Here is a 15,590-nt window from a genome sequence, read left to right as displayed (position 1 = left end):
TTAAAAAAAATTAGTGCACAGTAAAACATTAATAAGTATTACAATGCTCGTGATAAATAAAACAAATAATTTGAGATGGTTTAGACGATCTGTATATCTTTCTTTTTCTTCTAGTGACCCTTTTATATTTGTAGAAGAAAGCTGATGTTCTTGAAGAGAAGACAACCCAAGAGATTTTAATCTTAGAAAAAAAGTAATTAGTGATCCTATTTTCAAAAAACAAAATGAAGTGTTGGTTGACTTTCTTGTTAAATTGACTTTCTATGAATCTTTTGGTTCAACGTTGATTTTTTTCCAAAAGAGGAGTGGTGAAAGTTTCCCATGCAAAATAATTATGCTCTCTATCAATTAAGGAAACAATTATTTCTATAAAAATTGGCTTATGTTTTATCTTCTTACCTAATTTGGCCTAATTTCTATGTTTGTCGTAAGTATATACCATTATTGGAGACTTAAATTGTTTTCAAGAATGAAATTGTCTTGTCATCGATTTATTCTTCTGAAAAATTATCAACCTCGTTGCCATTTTACTTGCACTCTTCGTACAATTAGCTCTTTGAATTGTGAGTTGCCCTTATTTTGCTTCAAATCTGGTGTTGATTTTGTTGGGATATACTATTAACCATATGGTTGAGTTATAGTGTTGATTTCAATCCTTTATAAAGACTTTACGTTTTATGTTAATTGTTACAATAAAGTTTTTATTTGAATAGATCATTGTGTTTATATGTGTGTCCATTGCTTATATAGTAGACGATTTTTGGGTAATGGAGTTGTTTAACTCATACGCGGAAGATTAAAATTGTCGGTTCTTATAAGTCATAAATTAAATGTTCACAATCAAAGATTAAATTGGACAAACATCTTGATGATTGTAACACAAGATTAAATGTAATTCAATCTTAATTATGGGAATGGTAAAATTCCAACTTCTTGTGTTAATACATTTTGCATGTATTGAATAGACCAAATTGAGATATGCATTTAGGTTCTGAATTTTAGTAAATAATATCTCTAGTCCATTACATGAGCTTATACTCTTAATTTTGATGTAGTTATTATGATTTGTGTAGTTTGCTTTATTATTTTCATCTATTAAAAGGTGAGACTCTATGATGAGTCAAAAAATTCCTAATGGATTGGATAATAACAAACTACATTCATGAAATAATAATTAGCTGATAGAACCATATCTCGGATATGAGAAAGAAGACACCCCTTTATGGTTGCTTATAAGTAGTCACGTGAAAACCCTGCAAGTGGATTATATATGTATATCCGTCACGTGAATTAATTTAAGCATAAAGATAAATGATTAAATTAATCAATGAATTAAATTTTTCAGAAGTTTAGTTTAATTGATTGGTGTTGGTAATTCTAACATGGGGAGTTAAATAAGTTGTAACGAAAAAAAAAATTGAAGCTAAAAAGAGGAGTGCAGTTGCAGATTTTTAGTGGTACAATCTGTGATTTACTATGATATGGTTAATTCATGCTTTTTACTAATTAAATATTATAATTGGAAGCCTCTGTTAATAAATTTGTGGTCCTTACTATGCCTGATTAATTGATCGAGTTCGAAAAAAGAAAAGGACTGTTAGTATTTTTTTTTCAGCTTAGGAATAAATTGTTTTTGACTTTTATTAGTTTCAAAGAGAAAAACTTTTTCTTTCCGTAAAAGAAGAAAAAAGAAAATATTGCAATGTTTTATTTCCTTAGAAGATAAAATAAAACACATAATAGTGTTTAATGGTTATCAATGGCTATTAATGGTGTTTAATGGTTGTTGATTACCCTTGGTGTTTAATGACTTTCTAAATACACTTAATGATATTTAGTGGTTGTTGATAACTATTGATGATGGTTGTTAGATACTCTTAACCATGTCAAAATACACTTAATGGTATTTAATGGTTGTTGATGACTATTGATCATGGTTATTGGATACACTTAACAGTGTCCAAATACACCTAAAGGTATTTAATGACCATTAATTATGATTAGAAACATTTCATCTTTCAAACCTTTCCTTTATACTGAAAAGTTTAAAAAGGGGTGGTGGTTCTCAAGGAAAGAATATCCTTTTTCTGAAAATTTCTTTCCCACACAAGACTTGATTAAGAAAGTTAGTCAGGAATTAGTAGAAGACTACAATTCTGGAGTCCCAGTCCCTGAACGAGTTGTGTGAAGGCTACAAAAGGTTTGAGTTTCACAATTTATTTAGATTACATTATTATACTTTTATGTAAGTTTGTGAATCTGAAAAATGATTCCGCTGTGCATATTCTAACAATTGGTATCACGAGTCTTCTTACATATACCTGATAATGTAATAAGAGTCCATGATATTGATATATATTTGATTAAATCTGTTTATATCATGTTGTACTTTTGATGAACATTTTTTTTTTTGTTTGAAAAAAAATGTTTTGTATTCCAGAGTTGTGAGGGTTCATTCCTACTTCTAAAAAATGATTTTAACAGCTAATATATGAGTTTATATGTTGACATAGGTCTTCTTCCTCATCGGATAAACTTGTATATTTTGATACTGTTATGTTTGTCTTTTGATTTGATGACTTGTTTTAACTTTCCAACTAAGTTGCATGTTGAATCAATGAACACCAGACAATATATATACCTGACTAAACTTCACAAAATACTCTCTAACTGAGTTGGACTTGTATTGTTTAAGTGGTATTATATATATGAACTTGCTCATATATTTGCTTGAACAGTTAAGTTTCCCTATCGATTCTGATTGTTCATTAGCATGATTATATATGTCTTGTTTTGTTTTTTTTTTGAAAAAAAAAAAGAAATATGTTACTAATGATCTATTTTAAATATCTCTCAGATTAACTATGTCTCACTTTAATCCTCTGCCCTCTATCTTGAACCAAAACAAACTGGAAGGTCCTAACTATGTGGACTGGAAACGAAACCTTGATATTGTTCTAACATCTGAGGGTTTCAAATATGTGTTGGTTGAAGAATGCCCCATTAAACCAACAGATGCTACTGATGAGGAGATTAAGGCCTATGAGAAATGGGTCAAGGCTGATGAGATGGCAATGTGCTACATTCTTTCCTTAATATCGAATGTCTTGCAACATCAACATTAGTCTATGACATCTGCCTACGATATGCTTGAATCTCTCAAAGAGATGTTCGAAGAGCAAAATCGTGCTGCCAAGTAGACTGCCATGAAGGCTATCTTGACCTCCAAAATGGTTGAAGGATCACATGTCAAGGATCATGTGCTGAACATGATGAGCTATCTGAATGAGCTGGATATACTTGGCGCTGCTATTGATAAGGAATCTCAGGTTGAGATGATCCTATAGACTCTGCCGGACAGTTTTCAACAGTTTCACTTGAATTATAATATGAACAAGATGAATTTGTCTCTTGCGAAATTATTGAATAAACTGATAGCAGTAGAATCCATTATCAAACAACAAACTTCTCCCTCTGTGGCATACATGGTGGGCAAACCTGTCGCTTCTTTGTTTAAGCTGGATAAATTCCAAAAAAAGAAAAAGAAGTCGTGCAAGGTTGTAGCACCCAGAGGTGCTACAGGTGGTGTGGCTAAGCCTAAGGGCAAGTGCTACCACTGCAAGTAGCATGGTCACCACAAGAGGCAATGCCCTGACTATCAAGCCAAAATGAAGAACAAAGGTAATTCTTGTTTAAATGTCGTTGAAACCTGTTTAGCGGCTGTTTCTACCCAATTATAGGTTGTAGATTCGGGAGCCGCTGACCATGTCTGCACTTCTTTGTAGGGGTTTCAGGAAACGCGGCAGCTAAGTGAGAATGAAGTTTGCATTTTTCAGGCGAATGGGGAACGAGCACCAGTCCTAGCAATAGGAAATATCTCTTTTTCTTTTAGTAGTTCCAGAATTCTGTTTTTAAAAGATGTTCTTTATGTACCTTCGATAAGAAGGAATTTGCTTTCAGTTTAAAAAATAATGGATGCTGGCTATGATGTTTTATTTGCAAATAACTGTGTTGTTATTAAGTATGATAAGCAATTCATCCATAGTGCTCCTAAAATACATCATCTCTTTGTATTTGAAGTCTCCCATGACATGCTACACCATAATGAATTAAATAATATTGATATTTCTTATAAAAGAAAACGTATTTCTGAATTGAGTCAAACTTACTTATGGTACTTACGTTTATGTCATATCAATATAAATAGGATTTCAAGGTTGGTTTCTGATGGACCTCTGAGTTCATTGAAAGTGGAGGCACTACCAACCTGTGAATCTTGTTTAGAAGGTAAAATGACAAAGAGGCATTTCCCTTCCAAAGGAAATAAAGCCAGTAATAAGTTAGAATTAATTCATTCTGATTTGTGCGGTCCTATGAATATACGAGCAAGAGGGGGTTTTGAATATTTTGTGACTTTCACAGATAACTACTCAAAATATGGATACATTTATTTGCTTCGCCACAAATCTGAATGCTTTGAGAAGTTCAAAGAATTCAAGATAGAAACGAAAAAGCGACATGGTAAACATATCCAAACATTACGATCAGATCGTGGTGGTAAATACCTTTCGACGGAATTCATTAAGTACTTATCAGAATCGGAAATTACATCTCAATATTCTTCCTCAGGAACACCACAACAAAATGGTGTGGCATAACGAAGAAATAGAACTCTTTTGGAAATGGTTAGATCAATGTTAAGTTATTCAGATTTGTCTTTTAGCTTTTGGGGATATGCCTTAGAAACTGCAAATTACATTATGAATTTGGTTCCTTCCAAATCTGTTCCTTTAACCCCATCCAAATTTTGGAATGGGCGCAAGCCTAGTCTACGGCATATTAGAGTTTGGGGATGTCCAGCACATGTATTAAAAAGGAAAATACATAAGTTGGAATCAAGGACAGAAGTGTGCATTTTCATTGGATATCCAAAAGGAACTAAAGGAGGTTTATTTTATTGTCCTAAGGAACAAAAGGTAATTGTTTCAACAAATGCCAAGTTTCTGGAACAGGACTATTTAATTAACCATGTTCTTAGAAATAAACTTGTGTTACAGGAACTAAGTAAAGGAATACCTACTAATGAAACATCAACACAATTACCTAAAACAATTATTGACATACCATTGCATCCACATAGTGGGAGGAATGTCGGTCGAGAAGAGGTTGCTCAAGAGGATGCTCTAGAGGTTGCTCAAAAGCAGACTCAAGACATCTCGCTACCACAACGTAGTGGGAGTAATGTCGTGCAACCTGAAATTGTGGAGGAAGTAGTTCAGAATGTTCATAATTTAGTCCAAGATGTAGCAAATCATATAGTTGCTAGTCGTCGTAGTGGGAGAGTTATTAGAAAACCACAACGGTTTACGCTCTTGGGAGAATCATACGATAGAATCCCTGAAGAGACTAATACATAACCATTAAATTACGTCGAAGCACTACATGATAAAAATGTTGAAATGTGGGTTGTTGCTATGAAATCTGATATGGAATCTATGTACTCAAACCAAGTCTAGGATCTTGTGGCACCACCAATAGGTGATAAACTTATTGGTTGTAAGTGGATCTACAAGAAAAAGAGAGGCGTGGATGGAAAAGTGAAAACTTTTAAGGCTCAGCTTGTTGCGAAAGGGTTTACTCAAAAAGAAGGAATTGATTATGAGGAAAATTTTTCGCCTATAGCCATGCTTAAATCCATTAGGATTCTCTTATCCATTGTTGCTCATTATAATTATGAGATTTGGCAAATGGATGTCAAGACAACTTTTTAAATGGAAGTCTTGAAGAGTGCATTTATATGGCACAACCAGAAGGTTTCATGGTAAATGGAAATGAACACATGGTTTGTAAACTTAAGAGATCCATTTATGGATTGAAACAGGCATCTCGGGCATGGAACATTTGTTTTGACAATTCGATTAAAACTTTTGGTTTTGATCAGTTTGAAAATGAATCATGCATCTATAAGAAATGGGAGGGAGACATAGTAACATTTTTTATTCTGTACGTAGATGACATCTTGCTCATAGGAAATAATGTGAGCATGTTGAATTCTGTTACAGAGTGGTTGTCGTCGTTTTGATATGAAAGAGTTGGGAGAAGCGGCTCATATCCTTGGGATTAAGCTTTTGCGAGATCGCAAACAAAGGATATTAGGCTTGTTTCAAGCACTTTATATTGATACTATTCTTGCGAGGTTTAGCATGCAAAATTCCAAAAAAGGGTTTCTTCCTTTTAGACATGGAATTAATTTATCAAAGGATCAATCGCCTAAAACGATCGACGAGATAGAAAGGATAAAGGCGGTCCCTTACGCTTCTGTTGTAGGGAGTCTTATGTATGCTATGTTATGCACCAGACCGGATATCTGCTTTGATGTAGGCATGGTTAGCAAATTTCAGTCTAACCCTGGGCAAGAACATTGGACTGCAGTCAAGCATATCATCAAGTACCTTAAAAAGACTAAGGATTATATGCTTGTTTTCCACTCTGGCAATCTTGTACCTATTGGATATACAGATTCAGATTTCCAGTCAGATAGAGAATCTAGAAAATCGACCTCAGGATATGTATTTACTCTGGGAGGTGGAGCCATAGTTTGGAGGAGCATAAAGAAATCTTGTGTTGCTGATTCCACCATGGAAGCTGAATATATAGTTGCATCTGAGGCGGCTAAAGAGGTTGTTTGGCTTAGAAACTTTCTAAAAGAGCTCGGAGTGGTTCCTTCTATTGAAGCACCAATTACACTCTATTGTGATAATAGTGGTGCAGTTGCCAACTCAAAAGAACCACGAAGCCATAAAAGGAGTAAGCACATTGAGAGGAAATATCACTTGATTCGTGATATAACTCAAATGAGTGATGTAAGAGTTTTGAAGATTGAATCGAAGAACAATTTGGCGGATCCATTTACCAAAGCCTTACCTCAAAAGTCTTTTGATAAGAATGTGGATGAAATGGGTGTTAAAATTGTACATGCATGGTTATGAGTCTAAGTGGGAGATTGTTAGGATATACTATTAACCATATGGTTGAGTTATAGTATTGATTTTAATCCTTTATAAAGACTTTACGTTTTATGTTAATTGTTACAGTAAAGTTTTTGTTTGAATAGATCATTGTGTTTATATGTGTGTCCATTGCTTATATAGTAGACGATTTTTGGGTATGGAGTTGCTTAACTCATACACGGAAGATTAAAATTGTTGGTTCTTACAAGTCAAAATTAAATGTTCACAATCAAAGATGAAATTGGACAAACATCTTGATGATTATAACTCAAGATTAATTGTAATTCAATCTTAATTATGGGAATGGTAAAATTCCAACTTCTTGTGTTAGTACATTTTGCATTTATTGAACGGACCAAATAGAGATATGCATTTAGGTTCTGAATTTCAGTAAATAATATCTCTAGTCCATTACATGAGCTTATACTCTTAATCTTGATGTAGTTATTATGATCTGTGTAGTTTGCTTTATTATTTTTATCTATTAAAAGGTGAGACTCTATGATGAGTCAAAAAATTCCTAATGGATTGGATAATAACAAATTACATTCATGAAATAATAATTAGCTAATAGAACCATATCTCGGATATGAGAAAGAAGACACCCCTTTATGGTTGCTTATAAGTAGTCACGTGAAAACCCTGCAAGTGGATTATATATGTATATCCGTCACGTGAATTAATTTAAGCATAAAGATAAATGATTAAATTAATCAATGAATTAAATTTTTCAAAAGTTTAGTTTAATTGATTGGTGTTGGTAATTCTAACATGGGGAGTTAAATAAGTTGTAACGAAAAAAAATATTTGAAATTAAATAGAGGAGTGCAGTTGCAGATTTTTAGTGGTACAATCTGTGATTTATTATGATATGGTTAATTCATGCTTTTTACTAATTAAATATTATAATTGGAAGCCTCTGCTAATAAATTTGTGGTCCCTACTATGCCTGATTAATTGATCGAGTTCGAAAAAAGAAAAGGACTGTTAGTATATTTTTTTCAGCTTAGGAATAAATTGTTTTTTGACTTTTATTAGTTTAAAAGAGAAAAACGTTTTCTTTCCTTTAAAGAAGAAGAAAGAAAATACTGCAATGTTTTATTCCTTAGAAGATGAAAGAAACAAATAATAGTGTTTAATGGTTATCAATGGCAATTAATGGTGTTTAATGGTTGTTGATTACCCTTGGTGTTTAATGACTTTCTAAATACACTTAATGATATTTAGTGGTTGTTGATAACTATTGATCATGGTTGTTAGATACTCTTAACCATGTCAAAATACACTTAATGGTATTTAATGGTTGTTGATGACTATTGATCATGGTTATTGGATACACTTAACAGTGTCCAAATACACCTAACGGTATTTAATGACCATTAATTATGATTAGAAACATTTCATCTTTCAAACTTTCCCTTATACCGAAAAGTATAAATAGGGGTGGTGGTTCTCAAGGAAAGAATATCCTTTTTCTGAAAATTTCTTTCCCACACAAGACTTGATTAAGAAAGTTAGTCAGGAATTAGTAGAGGACTGCAATTCTGGAGTCCCAATCCCTGAACGAGTTGTGTGAAAGCTACAAAAGGTTAGAGTTTCACAATTTATTTAGATTACATTATTATGCTTTTATGTAAGTTTGTGATTCTGAAAAATTCTTCCACTGTGCATATTCTAACAGATTTCCGATTTATGTGCTTATACCTATTTGATAGAATTTTTTGTTTCTTTTTTTGTTCTAATGGTCCTTATATTAGAAAAATAAAATTTTGCGGTCAGTTTAACTTGTAGGAACTCTATAGACAACCAGTATTATATCTCAAAATTTCAAAGTTTTGAAAATCATTTTTTTTGCAAATAATCTTCGTTTCGAGTGGGTGTTGTTGCAAAAGATCGATTATGTATTGAGAAGTCTAAATTTGAAATGTTGAGTGATTTGGTGTAGTTGTCGAAATGTTTTTGAATGAATCTAGAGTTTGGATTCAAGAAAAAAGACAGTCAGTTTTTTGTATATTAGTGTATAATATTGTATATGAGTGTACAAATAACTCTTATAATTTTGTATAATATTGTATATTGTGTGTATATTATATATTGTTGTTTTTAAACATTTTGTAAAAAAATAATATAAAAGTTTTGTATATTGTTGTTTATCGGATGTATAATATTGTATACCATATTGTGTTTTTGGGCTAAAGATTTGTCATGTAAGTTTTGGGTTGTAGTTTTGTAATGAAAGTTAACTAATTGTATTCTTTTGAAATTTTCCCAATTACTGAAGCATTGGAAAGGTTTGTGGGATAAAAAGATCCTCAAATAGTTCAATATATGTGCAATTTGGAAGTCTATAGCCTTATTAAGTGAATTGTCAACCAAAGTAGTTACATTGTTGAATCCATCATTTAGAAGAAACAAACTAGACAATTTCCTCTTCACTTATATCAATTACAGAATGTAAAGAAGGAAAAGGAAAGAAAGAAACTCTTTACATATGAACTAATGAAAATGAAGATATACTAGATATTGAAGTGGAAAAAAAAAGGTTTTGGTACTTATAGAAGGCCTATAACTGGTGAATGAGCAAAGATTAACTTGTCTTTGTTAGCACTAGTACTATAACCCCAATTCTGGCAAATACTTTTCCTTCTTGGTTTTGCCTCTCCAAGCATGGTTATAATGTCTCTCATTGATGGTCTTTCTTTGGGAAGCTTGGCAGTGCAAAGAAGTGCAATTTTTAGGACAAGAAGCATCTCTTCATGGACATGTTTACATTGGCCAGCTACATCAGCATCTAATGCTTCTTCTGATGCCTTGTTCTTTACTTTCCTTCTAACCCATTCTACAATGTCAATCGACTCTCCGAACAAAGAGTCTAATGGCATTTTTCCTGTTACAAGCTCCAAAAGCACCACCCCATAGCTGTATATGTCACTCTTCTCATCAACCTTCAATGTGTATCCATATTCTGCCAAAAACAACATAGAAAGGAAAATGACACTATATAAAATGAAATGAATTTTCTTGTTAGTGGCATTATCAGGAAATGTAACTAACCTGGTGCTATATAGCCATATGATCCTGCTATCATAGAAACAGTCTCATTCTTGTGAAGCATCATCCTTGCCAAGCCAAAATCTGCAATTCTTGCCTCAAAATCTGAATCTAGGAGAATGTTGTTTGACTTGACATCGCGATGTATGACTGGTGGATGACAATCATGGTGAAGATAAGCGAGTCCATGAGCAATACCAAGGGCAACGTTGTACCTCGACAACCAATCTACGAGCATTTTTCCAGCTTCTTTTCCATGTAAAGCAGCTCCAAGATTTCCATTAGGCATGTATTCAGATAACATCATGATATCAGTCTCATTGTGAAGATAGCCTAGTAACCTAACTATGTTCCTGTGACGAAGCTTCCCTAAAAGATCAATCTCTGCAATGAGATCATCTCCTGCTTCAATGTCTCCATCTGATCTCCACAACTTTTTAACTGCTACAACAGAATGTGGCCTCAGAACCTCAGCCTTGTAGACAATTCCATTGCCACCAATGCCTATCACATTTGACTCCTTTAGGCAAGCCAGAATATCAGTACTTGTGAAGTTAAGCCTCTGGAATGCTACAAGCCTCCAAGGCCATTCTGAGTTGTTCTTGTTGAACCGAAATTCCTTGAAAAAGCTGTTGCACAAGTACCATCTATTGTACATCCATCTCCCTGCTAGAACCATGATCCCAACAGCTAAGATAACTGAGATTCCAACAATGAATCCCACGATTATGTGATTGACACGATTCTTTCTCGCATTTGAAGTTATGGTGAGACTTTGAGAACACGGTGGAAGTATGCCACCACAAAGACCAGCATTTCCTATCAGATCATTGGGATTAATAGTCATGAGTATCCCATTTCTTGGAACTGGACCATCAAGCTTGTTGTAGGAAAGATTAAGCATTTCTAGAGCTGGAGAGCTACCAAAGTCCATTGGTATTTTTCCAACTAACGAGTTGTTTGATAGATCAAGAATAGATAAAGTTGGCAATGTGGCAATGTGAGTTGGAATTTCACCACTGAATTGGTTGTTTCTTAGATTAAGCTTCACCAGCTTTTCACATGAAGCAATACTCTGAGGAATTTTCCCCGAGAAATGGTTGCTTGAAAGATCAAGCAAAGAAAGGGAAGGACAATCTTGGAATTGGTCAGGAATGTTGCCTTTAAGATTGTTATTGGAGACTATGAAGGTTTGCAGGCTAGGAATGGACAAAATGCTAGAAGGCAAAGATGATTCAAGGTGGTTTGAAGAGACATCGATAAAAGAAAGAGTGGTGGAGAGAGTGAAATCCACAGGAATTTCACCAGTGAGATTGTTTTTAGCCAATTCCAATCTTTGGAGCATAGGAAGTGTTCCAAACCCAACCGGAATCATTCCTGAAAGCAGATTATTTTGGATTCTAACTCGAACGAGTGAAGAACAGTTAGAGAGGCCTAATGGGATTGATCCAGAGAAGGAATTATTAAACAGAATGAGCTTTGTTAGATTGCCAGAATCACACAAGCCAGGAGGGATCTCACCTGTCAGGATATTCGAAGAAACGTCTAACCATTGCAAGGGAGATTTTTTCCCAAGATTCATTGGCAAAGAGCCATTTAATGAATTTTTCCATAGTTCAAGTATCTCAAGATTTTCTAACTCACCAAGTTTGGTAGGAATAGGACCAGTTAAGTTATTGCACATGAGATTTAGCAGCTGCAAATTCTTCAAATCTGCTATCTCATTCGGAATCTCCCCAGTGATCTTGTTATCAGAAAGATCCAAGTAAACTAAAGATGTTATATTTCCAATTTCAGCTGGAATCTTACCTTCAAAACTGTTTTGATACAAGTACACTGTAGTCAGGTTCTTCAACTTACCTAACTCAGCTGGAATTTGTCCACTTAACGTGCCAACAGCCAAGTCAAGATACTTAAGGCTACTCATATTACCAAACTCAGCTGGTATTGAACCTCCAAACTGATTATATCCAAGAATCATAGTCTCCATAGCCTTCAATTCACCAAGCTCACGAGGGATCTCTCCGGAAAGATTATTCCCTGATAAGCCAAGAAACTTCAAATTCTTCAGATTCTTGTAACATCCAGGGATTGAACCTTCAAAGAAACTCCCTCGAAAATCCATGACTTCGAGCAACGTAGCATTGCCAAGATCCTCAGGGAGAAACCCCTCGAAGTTATTACTTGAAACATTGACATATTTCAAACCAGGATTCGACATTCCAATACCATCAGGGAATTCGCCAACAAAGTTGTTCTGGCTCACATCAATGCTCTTCAAAGATGTCAGATTAGCTAATGACTTTGGCAATGAAGTGGAGAAGTCATTGCAACAAAGATTAAGCAAAGATAGACTCTGAAGTCCTTGAATTTGATCTGAAACTCTGCCACTTAGATTCATGTTTGACAAATCAAGCTTCTCTACATAGCTTTTTGAGTTGCAAAACACACCATTCCATTTACAATGAATAGAACTTTCATTGTTTGAAAAGTTCCAATCTTTGAGATGATCCATTGGATCAACAAGACTAGACTTTATTGCTAACAATATAGAAACTTCATCCTTATTTGATGAAACAAAGAAAAAACCACTCAAAAATAACAAGCAAAACAGATGAATTTGTTTCATGGTTTGATGTCTTCAGTTATCTCTCACTTATGCAACATTCTTTTTGGTTCTTAGGAACAAAATTGTATGGAAGTGATCAAAATAACTTATACTATATGATAAGAGCAAAAAACAAATAGTGTTAAATTAGTTAGTTATCATGATTAACTAAAAATGGGACCCATATCTATCTGTATGCATGTTTTTCTTTTTTCATTTTTTTAATGAGAGTAAGAATGTAATGATTAGACACTAATAGAGGGTGATTAATAGTTATTCCGACAGTTAAATTTTAATTATTCAGTATTGATTTGACATTTTAGAATAAATTTAATGTTTTAGAAAATGCAATGAAAAATGACTACAGTTAAAATAATGATAAATTAGAAATCTCTTGATTTTTCAAAATGAACAAGTAATCATAGACATATATTTTTAATATAATGGACAAATAAAAATCGATAAAAAAAATAATTATAATTAATAAAAGTTAGGAGTTCGTGAGATCTTGGGAAATGGGATCTGAAACAGGTATGGATTAGTACATTATGACTGTAAAGGTTTTGGAGTTATTGAGAATGGATCCGACATTAAAACATGGGGAGGAATGTGATTAATTTATGAAAAAACATACAATTTGTTTTATTAGTTTGTCTCATAATTGATCAAAGGTCAAACCATTAATTCTGAATGACAGTTTCTTTTTGTTTTGTTTTTTTAATCTTTTATCATTAAAAAAAAATTACTATTAATATCCTCCGTCACATTGTAAGCGGTACTTTTCAGATTTTGAAATTCAAACAAGTCTATTATTGACTGTAGCATTATATATATCTTTTAAATATTTTAGATTGATAATTATTGTCACTTATACTATTTTTTATGTAGTTTCCGAATATATAAATTTTATTTGAAAAATCTAAAGATTTCATGACCGAACTTATGGTTAAAATAAAACTATTTGACTCTTGAAAAACGAAAAATGTCACATAAATTAGGACAAGAAAAGTACTATTCTTTCGGTTTCTATTTTTTTAGCTCTACTCGGGAGTTTCAATCCTTCTTACTTTTATAATGCCTTGGACTTAATTTTCAATTTGAAAGTGAAAAATGATTACCATCCGAACAACTCTCTCGTAAATTTTACTTTTAGTTACTTCTAATTTGGAAGAGCAAAATTATTTGGGAGTCAAAACTAAAGCAACAATCAATTATGCTAGTTATCAATATTTTCTTCATTGGGTTTCATCTATTATTATCATTACAACATATATTGTGTGTGTGAGGGTGAGTTTGGCCTTTGGGTATGGGATTATAGAGGTTTTAAGACTTTATTGTTTATCCCAAATTGATGTTTAGTTTGTATTAATTTTTGATATATATAAAATAAAAATAAAATTATATTCTTTATAGAGGGTGTCTCCATAACATGATTATATGCTTTCTAATGTATGTTGTTATATCAATTTTGTTTTCAAAAAATAATCTTCTTATCCCTTTGCAATTAAAAAACACTTTTTGAAAAGTATTTAATCCAATCAAACGGTAAGGGCCGACTCTAATGCCTTAAAAAAAAGAAAAGGCAAGCCCCTCAAATTTGAGGGGCCTTATTTTTCTTTTTCTTTTTAGTACTACTAAGTTCAGATTTTTTCTTTAAAAAATCATATTCCATTTCTAGAAAATATAATACATGAAGAAAGAATTATTAGAAAAAGTTTGACATATTTAGAGTACTATATCTCGAGAAAAAAATAATTGTATTGATTATATTATTGATTGAAAAAGAATATTTTTTACAAAAATCAAATAAAAAAAAAGTTATTGATAACTTTACATTTGAAAGAGTTAGAATAATAAACCTTTTTCTTAAAAAAGAAAAGGTTAAAAGCCTTCGTACGATTTTGACTTTAGGCAATCAATGTGTTTGAGCCGCCTCTATCAAATATATTGGAGAAAGTAAACTAAGTACTGCCTTTGTCATTTTTATTTATTCATGTTTGAATTGACACTCCCTTATAGAAGTAAGGAAAAAGGCATAGATTTCCTCCTAAACTTGTCTTGAAAAGTCAGTTACACGCTTCAACTATCATGACAACCTATTACACACCTTTACTACTTAAAAATGAGTATAATATCACCCTGCTATGTGCAACACCACTCTCATAGTATGTGGTGTATTACACTCGCTGCCACATCAGAGCTATGTTAGCGCCATGTCAGAAATTGTATTTTTTTATATCTTTTTACTTTCTTTTCTTTATTACTTAACTTTTATTTTATTAATTATATTTTACACTAATTAATTTCTAATCAATTATTAAAATTCTCTAATAATTCTATCTTCTTCATTGCAGAATGGTAAAAAAAAACTTTTAGCAATGACCATCAAGGAAATTGCCTACAATTTGGAGTTGATTCATGGAGTGGAAGAATTCTTCCATTCCAAAATGTACCCACAAGAAGGTTGCTTCAGTTTCTTCCATTGATTGGCCATGGAAACTAAGGTTTCATTGTTATTTGTGGCGGCTTGTAGTTGTAAATATTTTTCAGATTTGGGCATACATTCTTTGTTATTTTTCCATGTTCTTCCTAGAGATTTCTTAAAAAATAAAAATAATAGAAAAATAATTTCTTCCATTTTCAATTGACAACTCAATACTCAAAACATCTGCCGAAGCCCCACCGATTGAAACCTCCCAGAATTTTACTCCTTTTTGAAGTAATTTATTTCTTGATTGTTTCTTGTTATTGGTTTATTATAAGCTTAATGGAGTTTGAAGAAGATGAGGATGGTGGGGTAGGAAGAAGAAGAGATGTGGGGGTGGGGTTTAAGAAATATTTTAATTTTTTTTTACTTTAATAATTATCTGACACACATGATTTTTTTTTAATTATTATTATTTTGCCATGTCAGCTTTAGG

At 32.8% G+C, this 15,590-nt stretch overlaps 1 protein-coding gene and 1 pseudogene across 1 annotated transcript; one reads left to right on the top strand and one right to left on the bottom strand.

Annotated features, from left to right (window-relative positions):
* The first annotated feature begins 2,864 nt into the window (after window positions 1–2,864).
* LOC125855830 (uncharacterized) lies at window positions 2,865–3,626 on the top strand (annotated as a pseudogene).
* Window positions 3,627–9,339: 5,713 nt separating this feature from the next.
* Window positions 9,340–12,757, bottom strand: LOC125855485 (leucine-rich repeat receptor-like protein kinase PXL1). Its single transcript, XM_049535207.1, has 2 exons — window positions 10,065–12,757; window positions 9,340–9,975 (listed from the first exon to the last, which is right to left on the bottom strand). The coding sequence occupies exons 1-2, from the start codon at window positions 12,688–12,690 to the stop codon at window positions 9,563–9,565; spliced, it is 3,039 nt and encodes a 1,012-aa protein (XP_049391164.1). The 5' UTR covers window positions 12,691–12,757; the 3' UTR covers window positions 9,340–9,562.
* Window positions 12,758–15,590: the final 2,833 nt, after the last annotated feature.

The sequence above is a fragment of the Solanum stenotomum genome, chromosome 2, assembly GCF_019186545.1.
Source record: "Solanum stenotomum isolate F172 chromosome 2, ASM1918654v1, whole genome shotgun sequence".
Lineage (NCBI taxonomy): Eukaryota > Viridiplantae > Streptophyta > Magnoliopsida > Solanales > Solanaceae > Solanum > Solanum stenotomum.
This window is presented reverse-complemented; position numbering and strand designations above follow the sequence as displayed.